This window comes from Pristis pectinata, chromosome 4, assembly GCF_009764475.1.
Source record: "Pristis pectinata isolate sPriPec2 chromosome 4, sPriPec2.1.pri, whole genome shotgun sequence".
NCBI classification, from domain to species: domain Eukaryota; kingdom Metazoa; phylum Chordata; class Chondrichthyes; order Rhinopristiformes; family Pristidae; genus Pristis; species Pristis pectinata.
Window position 1 is genome coordinate 6637929 of NC_067408.1, and position 19269 is coordinate 6657197.

The window sequence follows — 19269 nt, forward strand, 5'->3', positions numbered from 1 at the left end:
TGAGGTTGCTTGGATATAATTTTCTTTCAGTTTTTTGAAGATTTCCTTTTTAAAAATTATTACTTCATTTCTCGAGTGTATTTTTATGTTCTAGCTTCAAAGACATTTAGCAGCTGTTAAATAGCAAAGGCATCCATGACAGCTGGAAAAGCTTTACCTGCCATCAGAGTTTTCAGAGGAGTTTCGTGAGCGGTCGTGTTGGTGGAGCCTGACCAGCAAAGGAATCTTTCCATATCTGGACCTGCTAAGTTCAGAAGTGAGGAGAACACAAAAGCAAGTTCTGATGGTAGGGCTCAGCGGGCAAGATTCTGCCTGTTTCTACAGTTTAACTACATGCTCACTTACTACACTCACTCACCATTAGTTTTACAACACAAAATATTGAGCGTGTCTTCCTTTGCAAGATCGACCAGCTTAAGTTGATGCAGCCAAAGTTGACAGAAGTATTCCCAAAACATGCAAGGATCATTTTAAAAGATAGTGATTGGCATTAAATACCATCACTACTTTTCTAACGGGTTCTTTAAATCATGCTACAGCATTAGATTTCTCTTTCTACTGATGCTGCCTGACCGACTGACTATTTCCAGCATTTTATGATTTACATGGCAGTTCTAACACCTGCATATTTTCACAGAAATAGTTTATCTGTTTAAAAATCCAAATATCAACAATCGGCCCAGTAAATTGCCATTGTAAAAAAGACAAAATCTCAACAAAATCAAGCGATTTCCTTCTTGAATCGTAGAGAAAAATCTGCCTTCCAAAAAGAACAATCAAAAGTTGAAAGCTGCAGGAAAATCAAGAAGGAATAGTTTATGTGGATCAAAAGGAGGGGATCCTTGAGACCATTCTTGCTCTTTATATTTATTTCCCTGCGTAGACAGTTTCTTCACAGTTGGTCTTTAATGTATTAATTCATAGATCCATTCCGAGAACTGGATCAGCAGAACAGTAACCAGAACAAGACAAAAAGTTCTATAATGCTGAAATAAATTTTGATTGTGCAACAATAAATAGAACAATGAGCAACTTTAAATCTTTCCAGCTTTAAGAAACAAGCAATGTCCTGATTGGCCGAATAGTAATGAGCGTCTCCACCAATCGGAGACTGAGATGTGATTAGTGATCCGGACGCCCCCTTCACGACACAGCAGCCATCACGTCAGATCAGACACAGTGAAAACTGGATAGCCAGCAGCTCCGTGGGATTTTTAGGAGGAATCGTCAAACAACTGTAGGCAAAATGCGAGCATTTGAATGAAATAGTTCGAGGTATTCGCAAGAGGTATGAGTATTTTCTGTATCACTTTTGTTCTTTTGAACGCGGACTCTCTGCTAAAACGACTATGAAGAAAATAGTCCGGGCCTGAAACCATTGGAATGACTTCTACTGGAAATGAAATATAAAATATATTGGTTGCTAAAATGCCAATTGTTGTGCTGTCTGGTCTCGTTGTGGGGTACTGTGTCTGGGCAGATTCGTTATTCTGTTCCTGAAGAACTGCAACTGGGAGCCTTTGTTGGGAATATCGCAGCCGATTTAGGTTTAGATGTAAAGCAGCTGAAGGCTCGCAGTTTGCGGATCGCGACCGGTCCGAGGAACCGGTATTTCGACGTAGATTTGGAGAATGGGATTTTATTTGTGAAGGAAAGAATCGACAGAGAACTGCTTTGTGGGTCGAATATCGAATGCCGCTTATCCCTGAACATTGTGCTTGAAAACCCTTTGAGTCTGCACCCAGTGGAAGTGGAGATTCTCGATATAAATGACAATGCTCCCAGATTCGCAAAAACACAGTTTCGCCTTGAAATTATAGAGTTTGCAGCACCGGGAATGCGATTTCCTCTGGAGCCCGCAATCGATCCGGATATTGGCACTAACACCTTGCAAACCTACCAGCTGCAGCCAATGGAATATTTTAGTCTGGATGTACAAATGCGCAGTGGGACGGGCAAGCGGCCAGTACTGTTGTTACAAAAGCCTTTGGACAGAGAAACGATACCTATCCATAACTTAACACTCATCGCCAAGGACGGCGGTCTGCCTCCGAGATCGGGTACGGTTCATATTATCGTCATAGTGAAGGATGGAAACGACAACGCGCCTGTTTTCTCTCAGTCGGTTTACAGGGTCAGTCTGTTGGAGTCTGCACCAAAAGGGGCCCTGATCATCACATTGAACGCCACTGACCTGGACGATGGCCTCAATGGAGAGATAACATATTCTTTCGGCAGCTATATTTCTGCTACTGTCCGTAACCTTTTTGATCTGAACTCCAAAACTGGTGAAATCAGACTCAAAGGGAACTTGGACTACGAAGAAATCAATGCCTTTGAGATTAACGTACAGGCGATAGATAGGGGTTCTGGCGCTATACCCGGATACTGCGACGTATTGGTGGAAATTGTTGATGTAAATGATAACGCGCCGGAGGTAATTTTACGATCTTCCTCAACTACAATTTCGGAGGATGATCCACCAAGCACTGTAGTGGCTCTGTTCACTGCAGAAGACAGCGATTCTGGACAAAATGGTGAAGTACAATGTAAAATTTCAACTCACTCGCCTTTTGAGCTCGATTCCTCTGTGATAAACTACTACAGAATCCTTATACAGCATATGCTGGATCGTGAAAACACCTCCAAATATGATATTACTATAATATGCACGGATAAGGGGGACCCTCCTCTCACTTCTACGAAAACCATCCGGGTAGAGGTTTCAGATATAAATGATAACGCACCAATATTTTCTCGCCCGGTATACACAGCACATGTTATGGAAAACAACGTTATTGGAGCTTCCATATTTTCTGTAACGGCCTTCGACCCCGATGTTGGAGAAAACTCCCGACTGAACTTTTCTATCTTGGAGTCTGTGGTTCAAAATACCTCAACAATCTCCTTTGTCTCGATTAATTCCGCGAGTGGTGTTATATATGCTCAGCGATCTTTTGACTACGAGCAATTGAAAAACTTCCAAATTCGAGTGCAAGTGCGGGATTCTGGCGCGCCAGCGCTCAGCAGTAATGCCTCAGTGAATGTTGTGATCCTGGATCAGAATGATAATGCCCCAGTGATTACACACCCTTTACCCGAATATGGTTCAACAGCAATAGAAACAATATCCAGGTTCACAGATCCAGGCTCCTTGATTGTCAAGGTATCGGCTACTGATGCCGACTCTGGTCAGAATGCTCGACTCTCTTATCATATTTTTCAGGCCACCCATCATGATCTCTTTACTATATCCGCAGACTCTGGCGAAATATGGACTATCCGTCGGATTTTGAGCAAGGATGCCTCTAATCAAAGGCTGGTGGTTGTGGTAAAAGATAATGGAATTCCATCACTCTCTGCCACTGTGACTATAGTATTATCTGTGGTTGGAACTGACAGTGAAAGTTTCCCAAGTGTCAGTAGTTCGTCGCCCAATCCGAGGTTTACTCCTGAACTGAGCCGTTCCTTGGTTATAGGCTTGGGAATAACATCTAGCATTTTTCTCATAATTTTAGTCATCCTCGCCGTTAAAGTTCACAAAAACAAGAATGGTATGGTATACCAGCACCACTCACTGGGTACTTGTTGTTGCCTTGAATCAAGACATTCTTTAAATGGAATTCAGAAGGCTAGTAAAAGCCTTCAGATACCACCAAACTATGTAGAAGTGTTTGGGGGCGACCCTCTCTCCCAAAGTTTCCGCTACGAATCATGTTCGACATTGCAGTCTACTAAGAGAGATTTCATCTTGCCCAGCAGATGCAGAACTTCTGCAGAAAAGAATTTTGTGCTGAACGAATCTATTAGGAAAGAAAATACTGGAACGTTGAACTCTGAAAATTACAGTGTGCCTGAGGTGAGGTGATTTTAAACAGAAGAAAATTTTTTTTTGGAAACAAATGTATTTTGTTGTACCGCCAATCTATCGAGGTATACGGCAAAATAATTTTATTTTCTATGCTCATTATGTTTCCAAACTGCATATTTGTTCGGCTGTTTTATGGGACAGTGACGATATAATTATATTATGTCTTGAAACAGGAATGTTTTCCATGTCTCTGGGGTATTGAGAAGCATTTTTAATCCCGCTGATTAATACTGTCAGCTGTAGGTCAGTTGATAACACACCCGTCTCTACGACCAAAGCAGTTCTCGCAGGTGAAAAACAGTTTCTTTATTCGTCTGCGAATCTCGTGCAGTGCATTCCGTGGTCATAATCTGGTCTTCTCTAAACTAGAACCATAGAACAATACAGCACAATACAGGCCCATCGGTCCACCATGTTGTGCCGACCTTCAAACCACACCTAAGACTATCTAACCCCTTCCTCCCACATATCCGTCTATCTTAAATTCCTCTATATGCTTATCTAACAATCTCTTGAACTTGACCAACGTATCAGCCTCCACCACCACCCCAGACAGCGCATTCCATGCACCAACCAATCTGTGGGTGAAAAACCTTCCTCTGACATCTTCCTTGAACTTCCCACCCATTACAGGTGAAATTGACAGGTGCAAATGTAGATTGAGTGACCACTTTGAAGGATACTCCCGTTTGGTCTGTCACTGTGACCTTCAGTTTCCATTCTCCTTTCACTTTATTTCTGCATTCCACTCCCACTCTGACTTTTGGAAACGCCACTATTGCAACGAAGCTTAACGTTAGCTCGATTAACAAAACCATATACTTCCTCTCTGCAAGGTTTAGCCCTCGTTATTCAATATGCAGCTTAGCAATGTAAATCCTTTCCCAATCTTTATTATGTATTGAAGCCAGTCGCAACAACATGCATCTGCAGCAATAACTCATACTGTCTCTCTCTACAGATGCTACCTGATCTGCTGAACATGTACAACAATCTTTTTTGTTACAGTTTTCCAGAGACTGGTGTCTGCTGTACTTCACAGTTTAACCATTTTTCTTCTTGCCAATTGTCCTCATTTTTCTTCCAATATTAAACTTCTCCAGACGTACTTTTGTCACCACTGGAAGTCTTAATGGCACACGGACAACTTTAGTTTGCTATGACAAAGATGTCCTTTATTCTCACTATCTCCCACCTGATCTCCCAGTCCAATCTTTATGCACCTAAACATGCTTGTTTTTCTCATTTTTCAACAACATGGTGTTACTGACCGTCTGTTGACTTGTCTGTTGAGTATTCTCGCAGTTTCTTTATTATTGGTTTAAAATTCAGTCTGGAGAGGTGTGCACAAAAATCTAAGCAATTGGTACAAATGCGATACCATTCGAGGTAACGACTATTCGTGAGGCAATTTCTTCTCTGAGGTAGACATGATAGCATCTTGTCACTTTCGAGAAAAATCAGATCGATAATCCATGGTATATCAGTATTTACAAAACAAACAGGTTTTCTGGTCATTATCACATTGCTCTTTGGGGGACTGGCACAAGCTGCCTGCTTTATTTCCTAAACTACAGCAATGATAACACTTCAAAATATTGTTTGTAAAATGCATTGGGATGTCCTGATACGAACATAAAAATACAAGGGCCTTTCAAGTGGATTCGTTTAATGTTTAAATTTTATAATTGTCCACAAATTCAACGTTTACATAACCATGCTAGAAACTCTACGCATACAGTTAAGCATGCAAATAGAGAGTGCTTTCCTTCAGCATAATTCGGTTACGGTCTAAACACTAAACAACGGGTTTGCGTGCCACGATTTAACACTTGACTATCCGGAACTTTCAACCTGTGAAGCCATCAGAAATTGAAATATTTGTCTTTGTCACCCGCGATTGGAAATGGTTCACTGAGAAAGTTCTTTTCTTTTATCCCAAAAATAGTTGCCCTTGAGAACGTGTTTATGAATGACCCTTTGAACCACCATAATCTTTATGGTAAGGGTACTCAGATCGTCATTTCTTGAAGTCCCAGAATGTTGACCCGGTGATTATGAAGGGGCAGCGGTGTATTTTCAAGTCAGCAAAATGTGACGTGGAATTTATGGTACTGTGAGTTCTTTGTTTCTCCTGCAAGTGCAAGCAAGTGATAAGAGTATTGAGCATGCTCCTGAAAAGTGGTATGTTACGGTGCATTCTAGGGTGGACTGGACGAACATCTAAGATATTACATGCACTGCTTATTAAGTTGGATACTTCGTCCAGAATATCGTTGAGTTTTCCAAATGTGTTTGGAGTTTTGTCCAGCAATAATGGAGAATATTCAAACAAAATACTGATTTGCTCGTTTCCTGTCATGAGTGGTCGGGAAGTTATTGGAGAAGATTCTTTTGGTCAGGATTTACCAGTATTTGGGAAAAGTAAGGGCTTATTGATGATAACATGATTTTGTGCGGGGAGTTTATGCCTCTAAAATTTGATTTTTTTATGGAATTGATGGAGATGGTTGAAGGGGTAGGTGGTAGTTGTTGTCAAAATGGAATTAGAATTGGAATTGGTTTATTATTGTCACTTACACAGTGAAAAACTTGTCTTGCGTGCTTTTCATACAATTCAATTCATTACACATTGTATTGAGGCAGTACAGGGTAAAACAATATAGAATGCGGAGTAAAGTGTCACAGTTACAGAAAAAGTTCAGTGCAAGTATACATTAATGTGAATGGTCATAACGAGGTCAAGAGTCCATTTTACCGTTCTAGGGGACTGTTCAATAGACCTGTAACAGCAGGATAGCAGCTGTCCTTGAGCCTGGTGGTACGTGCTTTCAGGCTTTTGTAGCTTCTGCCTGACGGGACAGGGAAGAGGGAATGATCGGGATGGATGGGGACTTTGATGCGGACTTTTTCTTCGGTAAGGCGTCCTCTCCCCCTTCTAATGATCTGTTCTTCCGCCTCCAGCCCACGTCTTCCACTTGGACTCACCCACCGGACCTGTTACCCTCCCTGGACCTATTCATAACCAACTGTTGGTGTGACATCAGCCGTCTTGACTTCCCTACCCTTCTCACCTACTCCACCTTTACCCCTCCTGAACGCTATTCTCTCCAGTCCCTCGGCACTAAGCCTGACATTGTCATCAAACCAGCCGACAAAGGTGGTGCCGTGGTAGTCTGGTGGACTGACATCTGCCGTGCAGAAGCCTAACGGCAACTCTCGGACACTTCCTCCTACCTACCCCTGAACCATGACCCCACCAAGGACCAACAGGACATTATCTCATGCACTATCACTGACCTCATCACCTCGGGAGATCTCCTGCCCCCTGCCCCCCACAGCTACCAACATGATAATACTGCAACCTAGGACTGTCCGCTTCTACCTCCTCCCCAAAATCCACAAGAAGGACTGTTTCAGCGGACCTATTGTCTCTGCATGCCCTTGTCCCAAGGAGCTCGTATCCTCGTACCTGGACACTATACTGACCCCCCCCCCGGTCCAATTCCTTCCCAACACTGTCCGTGACACATCACATGCTCTCCAATTCTTCCATGGCTTTACGTTCTTCAGCATGAACAATCTCATTTTCATCATAGACGTACAGTCCCTATATACCTCCATTCCCCATCATGACGGCCTCACCGCCCTCTGCTTCGTTCCTGACCAGAGGCAAAACCAGTCCCCTTCCTTTAACACTCTCCTCTGCCTTGCTGAACTTGTCCTCACCCTAAACTTCACGTTCGATTCCTCCCACTTCATACAGACGAAGGGCGTAGCTATGGACACTCACATGGCCCCAGCTATGCATGCCTCCTCATTGGCTACATTGAACAGTCTCTGTTCCAAGCCTACTCTGGCCCCGTTCCTCAACACTTTCTCCGCTATATCGATGACTGCATTGGTGCCACCTCTTGTACCCGTGGGGAACTCAAAAGTTTCATACATTTCGCTACAGTTTTTCACCCTGCTCCATAATTCACTTGGACTATCTCTGACACCTCTCTCTCCTTTCTAGATCTTTCCATTTCCATCTCAGGAGATTCCTTGTCCACCGACATCTTCCACAAACCCACTGATACCCACAGCTGCCTCGATTACAGCTCCTCCCACCCTGTCTCTTGCAAAGATGTTATCCCTTTTTCTCAATTTCTCCACCTCTACCGCATCTGCTCCCGTGATGAGGCTTTCAACTCCAGGACATCCGTGGTGTCTAACTTCTTTTCTAACTGGGGATTCCCCCCGAATGTGGTCGAGAGAGCTCGTACCTGTATCTCTGTCATTTCTTGCACCTCCACTCTCACGCCACCCCTCCCAGAACCAACAGGGATATGGTCCTCCTTGTTCTCACATTTCATCCCACCAGCCGACGGATCCAACATATCATTCTCTGTCACTTGCGCCATCTCCAACAGGACCCCACTACCAAGCATATCTTTACCTCCGCACATCTTTCTGCCTTTTGCAGGGACCGCGCTCTCAGCGACTCACTAGTTCACTCCTCCGTCCGCACCCATCCTGCTCCCACCCCGGAGACTTTCAACAGCCCCACCCCCCATGGGTGCAGCACCTGTCCCTACACCACCTCCATCCAGGGAGCCAATCAGTCCTTTCAGGTGAGACAGAGTTTCAACTGCACCTTCCTTATATCATCTACTGCATTCGGTGCTCCGTGTGGCCTGCTCTACATTAGTGCGACCAAACGCAGACCAGGTGACCGTTTCGCAGAACACCTGCGCTCTGTCCAGAACCACGATCTGCATCTCCCCGTTGCCAGTCACTTCAACTCCCCCTCCCACAATATCACTGACATGTCAGTCCTCGGCGTCCTCCACTGCCAGGAGAATCCCAAGTGCAAACTGGAGGAACAGCACCTCATTTTCCGTCTTGGAACCTTACAGCCTAACGGCATGAACATTGAATTCTCCCAGTTTAAGTAATATCCACCCCCTTCCCCACAAACCTCCTCCCACCATGCTTCTTCTCTTCTTCCTTTTCCGACCTTATCTCTCTTTTTTTCTACACCCCCCTCCTTTTTCCTTTCTTTCCTTAGCTTTGACCCCAGTGGATCTGCTCTCCCCTCCTATCTGCCTATCACTATCTCTTACCTGCATCTGCATATCACCACCTTGTGCCCACCCCGCCTCCCTTCTTTTGTCCACCAATCACTGCTCTGCTTTCCCCTCCTGCATATTGGGCATCCCCTTTTCCTATCTTCAGTCCTGAAGAAGGGTCCTGACCCGGGAAGTTGACCGTCTGCTTTTCTCCACAGATGCTGCCTGGCCTGCTGATTTCCTCCAGCATCATCGCTGTTTTCACCTCGATTCCAGCATCTGCAGTCCTTTGATCATGCAGGCTGCTTTACAGAGGCAGCGAGAACTATAGACAGAGTCAAGCATTTGATAACGCCCCTCATGATAGATCCAAAAGAATAAGCCACATGGAGTTCATTGTGATTTGGGAAAATTGGATCCAAAATTGAGTTAGTTATAGAAGGAAGAGGGCAGCAGTGGTAGACAGGTAGCTTTTTTTCCGACTGTATGTCTTTGACCAGTGGTGTTCTCTAAGGATCATTCCTACCGCTTCTGTCATCTGGATTATAAAATATTTCGTCTGATTCGTAAATTTGCAGATAACATGAAAATTGGTGAATTTGTGGATAGCGAGGAATAATGTTGCCTGGATTAAAGTGAATGAGCTATAAGAGAGGTTCGACAAACTTGCATTGTTTTCCCTGGCGCTTCGAAGTCTGAGGGGCAACCTGATAGAAATATATAAAATTGTGAAATGCATGAATAGGGTAGATCGTCAGAGTCTTGTTCCCAGTGGGAATTATGAAATACTGGAGGGCGTTGTTTTCAGGTGAGACGGGAAGGGGAAGTAGTGGGACTGGACATGATAGCAATGTTTAAGAGGCATTGAGACGGACACGTGAACAGGCAGGGTATAAAAAGATACAGACCACCGGCACGCAAATGGGATATTCAATTTTCATCGTGGTCGGCAATCACATACAGGATTGCTGTACATGCCTATGTTCTTTCTGTGTTGTAAATACAGAAAACCTGGAATATTCACAGAAACACGGCCTCTGATTTTACATTACAGCCAAAGTGCCACAAGGGATTTGTCATGCTGTCAGGTACCTGTTGCTCTTCTACTCCTTGTTTGGAGAGATTTGGCAGACATTTGTGAATAAGTATCAATGAGTTTTTCCAGTGCATTCTGTGGTGGACTTAAATGCTTTTCGGGTATTTTATGCCCTGTTCAAATTGTGGAGAGCTTTGCGCTGAATTTTGCTGAGAGTGACAAACGCAGACAACTAGAAAAAGTTCTGGGAAAATGCTGATTTACTCCCTCTAGGAGTAGGGACAACGACGACAGGGAACCCAACATTTGGTTTCATGTCACAAATACAGCATATATGTACATAGTTCAATTGCTTCTGTTAAAGGGTGTAATCAATGTTAGAAGATGAGGATTCAATGATGGTAATGTAATTTAATTCGAGTATAAATGGCTAATCTCCTATTGCTGAAAATGGCTACGACACAACATTTGTGTAATAGATGAATGCTAAATCACTACATAGTCAAGACCTGAATAATGTCTTGGACTTAGTACACGTGGCCGCAGACTGCTTCATTATGTGAGGAATACTGAATGCAAATCAGCAATATGCGCTCAAACGAAAATCTCTGACTCATGAAAATGTTCCAGCATTTGAGATCGATGGACCTAGGCACTGCTCCGAGGATTTCTTGCGGTGATGATGTCTTGGTTTGGGCGTTATTAGTCTTTAGCAATGAATCGTATCCTTCTTTGTAAACATTTTTTTCTGTGAAGTGAATGTCAGAGATCAGACCAGTGCTTTACCCATTCCGAATTTTCCAAGAGATTTCCGGGGAGACTATTCAACCATGGCGCTCCTGCTTGTGAAGTTTCTTTCTAATGTTGCCACGTAAAAAATGTAAGGATTGAGATGAAGTGACAATGAAAAAGTGGTGGTTTATCTCTATGTCAGGTTGGCACATTACTTGGAAAGGAACCAGCAATGTAGTGTTACTCCAAATAAACGAAATGATTAAAATTAAACTTCTGTATGAGCTGCTCTTCAAACCAACGGAAAGTTTCCCTCTGATTTTTCCTGGGGGTCTTTGATGCCATGCATATTCGAACACTGCCATGAGGTCAAGAGCATCACTCTCACTATTTTTTTTGGATAAACAACTGCCGTGTTGCTGGAACTGCGTGTCCTGATGGAACCAATTGTGTATACTTGTAAGTAGTCTATTGGTGGCATCGTTTACAATGGCTTCCATCCCCATATTGATGATTGAGGAAAGTCTGGTATGAGAATAGTTGGTTGGATTTGGATTTCTCACTTTCTATGGATATTATATATCAGTGTAGTGCTGCATACTATCGTATAAAGATTGGTACTGTATCTCTACTAAAGCTTCTTGTGCAGAAGGCTATCTAGTATTGCAGACGTCTTCAGAATCATAGACTTAATGAAATGAAACGCAAAGCCTTTGGTATATTAACGCTGTTACCAATGACAGCGGAGGTGCACAGATTTCCATGGTAGCCTTTAGAAATAGTATGCATCTGAGGACCATAGCTTTGTGGGATTCCCTGATAAATTGTCGTGAACACGAAAAGAACAGTGGGATTAAGTATGTCCCGGATTTTCAGCACGTTTTCAAAAGCATAAGGTTTAATATTACTGGTATATTCAGATCATTGTCAATTCCCAATGCTGCTGGATTCCATGTCTAGTCCAAAGCCAGAAATCGATCTGATGATTAGCCATTTCGCTTTAATGTTGAGGATTTGTTCACCTTTAATATTCTTAATTAATTATGTGTTTTAGATGTTTGCATTATTCTGCTTTTAGAAAAAGACAATATCTGATGCAGTAAACGATTTGCTTAGTATTAATGCGTTTATATAATTCCCATTGTTAGAAACATTAAACCAAACAGCATTCAGAGACCAACCCATAAACAATACAAGTGGAAACTGCGCAGACAAGATAAAAAAGAATCCATCTCCGAACATGATAAGTGTATGGATAACGGTATGGAGGCCGTGGGTTGGTAATTCCGAATGGCAGGATGAGTTAGCATGATCTAATATAAAGCAACAAACAATCTGCTGGCGAACTCAAAAACATTTGGAAACATTTTCAAATTGATCAGAATATTCGTCCAGCAGCAACCGTGGGGGAGATGGGAGAGATGGGAATGGTGGCGTTTCCATTTGAAACACTGCATTAGGGCTGGTCGAATATTAAGACTGTAAAATAATTAAGAAATGATTATGTTATGGGAAGAGAGCCACGTTAGGTTTCGCTTTAGAAAAGAAGATGGCGAATATTTGTGCATAGGCTCGTCAAATATCGGAAACTATGGATAAAATTTAATTAATGCACTATATGAGGACACAATGACATAAAAAACGCAAGAGTAATCACTCTTCAGAATTGAAAAGAAATCACTATGATTATGATGAGAAAAGGTCACTTTGAGCATGATGAAGAAACCAGTTCTTTACTCTGATGAAACAATTGAATATATTACTTTTGTTCTTGTTGATGCTCGGATGCAACAACATTATTAGGAAAGTGATAATTAATTGGTGGTAAGAATTTTAAAATTATGATGGTATAATTATATATGGAGAATAAAAGTTATTGCATTGTTATCATGATGAGTTACGTTGCTTCAGTTGATCATTATTTTGAACGCTATTTCTTCATACTTGACCTTTAAAATATTCAATACGGTTATTCCTGAAAATTCGGGTCCAGAACGAATATTTTGCAAAATTCTGAAAGATCCAAACGGCTGAAAGAAATTTGAATTGTGCAGCAAGAAATAGAATCAACTCTGCGCCAATTTGTGCACTTCTGCTTTAAGAAATGAGGTGCACTCAACTTGGTCAGATACGCCTGTGACGTTGTCTACCAATCAGAAACTGAGATGTGCCTGGTGATCTGTCCAACCCCCTTCAATACCCAGCCGCCATCGCGTAAGATCAGACGCCGTGAAAGCTTGATAGCCAGCAGCTCCGGAGGATTTGTGCATGATTCATTTCGAATTACAGCAACATGAGAACATTTAAATGAAAACATTCCAGCAATTCTCAAGGTATAGATATTATCTACGACATATCTGTCCCATTTAAATTGAATCGCTGTTAAAAGGCTTTGTGTCGGGTTGAAAACATTGGAATGATTTCTCCTGGAAATGAGATATAACATATATTACCTGCTGAAATACCAACTGTTTTGCTGTTTGTTCGCCCGCTTGAATCTTGTTTCTGGGCAGATTCGATATTCTGTTCCTGAGGAATTGCAACGAGGCGCCTTTGTTGGGAATATCGCCATTGATTTGGGATTAGATTTAAAGGAGCTGTCGGCTCGCAGTTTACGGGTAGCGCCCAGTCCGAGGAGGCGGTATATGGACGTAAATTTAGAGAATGGGATTTTATTTGTGAATGAAAAAATCGACAGGGAAGAACTTTGCGGGCCGAGCAATGATTGTGTTTTATCCTTGAGCGTTGTGCTCGAAAATCCCCTCAGTCTGCACCAGGTGGAAGTGGAGATTCTCGATGTAAATGACAACGCTCCCAGTTTCCCCAAAAGCCAGATCCGCCTGGAAGTCTCTGAGATTATGGCACCGGGAGCGCGATTCACCCTCGAGGCCGCACGCGATCCGGACATTGGAACTAACTCCTTGCAAACATACCAGCTCCTCCCCAATGAATATTTTATTCTTGATGTACAAGAACGCAGTGGAAAAGGAAAGTTACCGGTGTTGGTGCTGCAGAGTTCTTTGGACAGAGAAACAATGTCAAGTCACGAGTTAACGCTGCTTGCCGAAGACGGCGGAGTCCCTGTGCGATCGGGAAAGGTCCAGGTAACAATCACAGTGCGGGATGCGAATGACAACGTTCCTGTTTTCTCGAAGTCCGTTTATAGGGTAAGTTTGTTAGAATCAGCTTACTTAGGATCACTTATCATTACACTAAACGCCACTGACTTGGACGACGGACCCAATGGAGACATAACGTACTCGATCAGTAGCCATAGTTCTGAAACTGTTCTTGAAGTATTTAGCATCGATTCCAAAACTGGTGAAATCAGACTGAAAGGGCGTTTGGACTATGAACAAAGCAATTTTTTTGAGATTAATGTACAAGCAATCGATAATGGTCCTTACGCAATGCCCCAGCACTGTGATGTATTGGTGGATGTTTTCGATGTGAATGACAATGCTCCTGACGTTACGTTGACGTCTACGTCAAGTACAGTGCCAGAAGATGTCTCAATTGGAACTGTAGTAGCACTGTTCAGCGTAGAAGACAAAGATTCTGGACAAAATGGGCAAGTGCAATGTCAAATTTCAAATAACCTGCCGTTTAAACTCGATTCGTCTATGGAAAACATTTATAGACTGCTTATTCAGCATCCGCTGGATCGTGAAACTACATCCAGATATGATTTCACCATAACATGCACGGATGCAGGGTACCCCAGTCTTACATCAACGGAAATGATTCGTATAGATGTTACAGATGTAAATGACAACGCACCAAGGTTTACGCAGGCCGTACACACGGTGCACGTCATGGAGAACAACGTTATTGGAGCTTCCATATACTCCTTGACTGCTTTTGACCCAGATAAAGGACAAAACGCTCGAATGAACTTTTCCATCCTGCCATCTCAGGTTCAGGACTCTTCCATTGCCTCTTATATCTCCATCAACTCACAGAGCGGTGTCATATTTGCGCAAAAATCTTTTGACTACGAGAAACTGAAAGATTTTAAAATTCACGTTCGGGTGCAGGATTCTGGACTCCCACCTCTCACCAGTAACGCTTCTGTAGATATTGTTATCCTTGATCAGAACGATAACGCCCCAGTGATCGTGAATCCTTTGCCCCAATATGGATCAACAGCAATGGAGACAATATCCAGGTTTGCAGAACCTGGATACCTGGTTTTCAAGGTATCGGCTATTGATGCCGACGCTGGTAAAAATGCCCGTCTGACTTATCACATTTTTCAGGCTACTCATCGCGACCTGTTCACTATCTCAAGAGACACGGGGGAAATTTGGACTATCCGTGGTGTTCAGAGAAATGATGCCTCCAAACAAAGGCTGGTGATTATGGTAACAGATAATGGATCGCCATCTCTCTCTGCAACCGTGACCATAGAATTATCTGTAAAAGGGAGTGAAACGATCTCCAGTGCCACTAGTTTATCTAAAAACGATGATTTCACTCCCGATCTGAACTTGTCCTTGGTCATAGCCTTAGGGACAACGTCTATCATTTTCCTCGTGATTTTAATTTTCCTAGCTGTTAAGGTCCATAAAAACAGAAATGGTGTGGGATGCCAATATAGTTCTCAGAATATCTGTTGCTGTCTAGAATCAAGAAATTCTCTGAATGGAATTCAAAATGCCAGTAGAAGCCTTCAGGTACCGCCGAATTATGTTGAGGTATTCGGAGGTGATCCACTTTCTCAGAGTTTCCGTTACGAATCGTGTTCAACATTGCACTCCACGAAGAGAGACTTGACGACCCCTCAAACTTGTGGGCTATCTGCAACAATGCATTATGTCCAGAAAAACCCTGTTGCGAAAGAAAATCCAGAAATGATAAAGCCCGAGATGTCCAATTGCCATATAAATACTGAGGTGAGGTGCTTCTGAAAACAAATGAAATCGTCAAACATTTAATTTGGATAGATACATGTATTTGATGACTGCGGGTTACAGTAATTTCTTTGCTATGATTAATTTAATATTACAGGTAAAATTTCAGTGTGCACGCTGCTTCCCATCATCGTGCCTAATTGCTGTATAAGTTGATGTTACAAATTGTGCAAATAGCAATTATATGTAACTGCAAGGCATTGATACACTGGCTTTATCAAGTGCCCTCGAAGCCACCATGATTCGCTTGTGGCTTTCTAAGGCATTTAGAATTTAGTGAAATACTCATTCGTGTTGAAACTAGCGCACAATTTCTGCAATGTACGTTTTACCTACCTTGCCATAATTTTCAAGCATACCGCTTAATAAGCATGTTGCAGGCACTATGAATACTTCTTTTGAAAGCAGTATAGGTAGCGTAAATCCCTTGGTTAATTGCTGGTCATTTTTTCTGTGCAGTCTTCCCCATTCAATATAGTAAAATGTTGCTTTATCGGGTCGTCCCAGGTTGATTAATTCCCCTTGTATTCCAAAAGCAAAGAAAAAAATGCAGATGCTGGACAGCTGAAATATAATAGGGAATGCTGGAAGACAGGCAGCATACACGGAGGGAGAAAGAAGAGTTAACTTTTCAGGTTGATGAAATTACACCAGAACTGGATGAAAAGTGATCAATCTGAAACGCTAACACCGTTTCTCTCTCCACCAGCCCGTAAGAAATATTAACTGACTCCTTGTTCAGTGCGTTCGCACTTAAACCATCAATGGACGATATCAACGCAGAACAACTGCGATCAGCATAATGCAATTCCCATCCAGATACTGCCGTATGATGTGTTATTAATCAGTCATAGGACGTGTCGCTGAATAAGATAGAATTTATTTTTCATCCGTATTTGCTCTTGAGAAGGCATTAACGAAGCAGAGCAAAAGCATATGGAAATTAGTCCTGATGGGTGCAAGGCGATGCACTTTGATGGAACTAGTAAGGGCAGGGCATATACAATAAATGATAGTGTCCTTCCGAGTTTTGTGGAACATAGGGACCTTGACATACGAAGCACTCTTCAAGGTGGCAGCACAGGAAGATAAATAGTGAAGAAGCCATACGGGATACTCGGCTTCCGTTGCCAGGGTATATAAGATAAGAGCATGGAGACATTGGCTCGACCACAATTCGAGCGCTTTATACAGTTCTGGTCACCATATAATAAAACGTTATTACACGGGAGGGAGTGCAGAGTAATTTCACCACGATGTGGGCTGGAACGGAGAGTTTCACGAGTGACTAGAGAGTCTGGTAGTATTTTCCTAGGAATGGAGGAATTTGAGGGGGGAAGGTTTAGGTATACACAATTAAGGGGAGCAAAGACTGGGTAAATGGTCGGAACGTTTTCAGAATAACAGAACGTCAAAGATATAGATTTATGGAAATGGCGAAGAAGTATAGAGGGAATTTGAGGAAGAATTCTTTCAGCTAGAGAATGGTGGGAATTTGGAATGCACTGTTTGATCAGGTGGTGCAAATGGGTATCTAACAACATTTAATACAATTCGAGGTGAGAACTTGAATTGCAAAAGCAAAGAAGAATACGGAACAACTTCTTGCAATTCGAATTAGTGTAGATGAATCATTGATGGATGACATGGACACGAAGGCGAAAGAGCATGTTTCCGTGCTCTGTGATTCTATGACCACCTGGAATAACCGTAGTCAATGTTGTAACAGTTCGCTTATGCACACATTCTGGGATAGTGCCAGTGATTATTATGAGATGGTGATATATTTCTCGTCAGAATACCCTGGCTGGAAGGAATGTTTGATAACGCTATGATGCTATACATCTGCTGTCGTGATCCACCCAGGTTACAGACGCAAAGATTTAGATGATTCTCTTGAATCAGCGGGATGCATTTGCTGTAATGCATTCTTTGGAGGATAGAGTAAATATTTTATATATAGTCATTAAAACAGGAAACATTGTTTTGATTGTGTGATACTTTTTGAATGTTATTGAAGTTGACCATTCACATCCCGGAACAGTACTTTGCAGGTGGTGAAAAAGTTGTGGGAAATCACGAAGTGAGACTGCCATTCCCACGATTCCGTCTATTGTTTTGCATATATGTGTCTAGCTGGCTTGGTTAAGTTCCTGATCAGTAGTAAAATTTAGAATGTAACTGGATGTAATGTGATTGAATTCAAGAAGGCGTGCATATCCTTCTGCTTTAGGTGATGGTCAATACCCAGTAGTTGCCATGATTGAATGCCATTTATCATTGCATACTTGGAAAACATTGGTCCTGGACTTACTGCATGCGGGCACTGATTGCTTTAGTGGAATTCTGAACACAAGTTAATAGTAAGTGATCATTCGAGTTATCCACATTTACAAGGGCTGGTGAAGTTCCTGAAGAAGTCTTGTCAGACCTGACATCGGATCTGAGATCGCATGTATTTCAATGGCAATTTAGGATTGTGCATATAAAGCAAGACTTATGTTTTTAAATTAGTTTAGTATGGTTCAATGTTACTTTTAAATGTTTTATTGTTTGAGGATGTTGGCCAATTTCCTATTACTTTTGAAAATGTTTCGTTCTTAAAAATAAACACTTCATTTTAAGTTGTTTTTGAACGCTACTAAATTTCAAAACCGTCGAACAGCTATAAAAAAGCCTGGGAAATACAACAGATGGTAGTTTTACCCGGCATCAAAACCTGCTGGGGAGTCTCTTGAGCCGTGGCATCCGAGTTACTTAAGATAAGCAGAAAAAGATATCTAGACCTAAATAGAGGAGCACTGAGACCATGAATGCCAAGTGCAGATGGCAGCCCTGTGTCAGCAAGATTCGGCCTGTCGTCATTATTTTCAGAACTTGTTCACTTAGCACAGTCACTATCACTCGTTTTAAAATAAAATAGTACTTGCCTTCCTTACCAAAATAGACCATCCTGAACTCACTGGGAGCTGAAGTTAAAACAAGTATTCACAAATCCCTCCTTCGATTCTCTGCATGAAGGTAACCACCAAAAATTACTTGATCAATTCATACGAGGATAATTCCCGTGCTGTTTAACTCATGCCTATGACCACTGCGCCACGCAAAATTCGCCAGACAAATTGACCGCAGAACTAGACCATCAGTGAATCTTGACAAGTGACAAAAATTAATACATAATGGCTGTAAGTTTACAGAAAATAGCTAAGATGCAACGATTTGGAATGACGTCATCTCATAAAACCACTGATAAATGCTAAATAAGTTAAATAAGTAAATAAACATGATTTTGTTAGATAAGTAAATGAACATGCCTTTCATCGCGAACAGGTCGTTTCAGCTTGCACGATATATGGTAAACAGAAATCACCTGGTCACAGCGAAGATTTGGGTGTTAATGAAAACTTTAAATTCAGTACCTGAAGGTACTTTTTTTCAAGTCATGATAGAACGCAGTGATATTCTGCAAATTAATGTTGTGCATTCGAATATTATTCTTTTCAACAGGTACATTTTTCTTCCCTCAGACGCTGGCAAACCGACTGAATTCTTCTAGCATTTTCTGTTTTTCTTTCAGAGTTCCAATTTCATATTTCCACATTGGAATTTATTCATTTCAGTAAGTCATCCAGGGAGTCACTGTTAGAAAGCTAGGTCGTCTCA

The 19269-nt window shown here is 42.1% G+C and overlaps 2 protein-coding genes across 6 annotated transcripts in view; both read left to right on the forward strand.

Moving 5' to 3' along the window:
- Positions 1-19269, forward strand: part of LOC127569075 (protocadherin beta-15-like) — a 212591-nt gene that overhangs the window by 45806 nt on the left and 147516 nt on the right. The window contains exon 1 of one of the 5 annotated variants that reach the window (XM_052013390.1): positions 13033-15588. The exons of the other annotated variants lie outside the window; for them this stretch is intronic. Within the exon in view, the coding sequence (XP_051869350.1) occupies positions 13126-15588 (2463 nt within the window). The 5' untranslated portion in view covers positions 13033-13125. Of the gene's footprint in view, positions 1-13032; positions 15589-19269 lie in introns of those variants that run through there. 5 annotated transcript variants of the gene reach the window in all.
- On the forward strand, positions 1262-11910 carry LOC127569079 (protocadherin-10-like). Its single transcript, XM_052013413.1, has 2 exons — positions 1262-3859; positions 11842-11910. Exons 1-2 carry the CDS (start codon positions 1400-1402, stop codon positions 11848-11850), a joined length of 2469 nt encoding a protein of 822 aa, XP_051869373.1. The 5' UTR covers positions 1262-1399; the 3' UTR covers positions 11851-11910.

What these genes read in the sequence shown, in the direction of transcription:
- LOC127569079 (XM_052013413.1), top strand. Translation starts at nt 1,400, where the DNA reads ATGAAATATAAAATATATTGGTTGCTAAAATGCCAATTGTTGTGCTGT.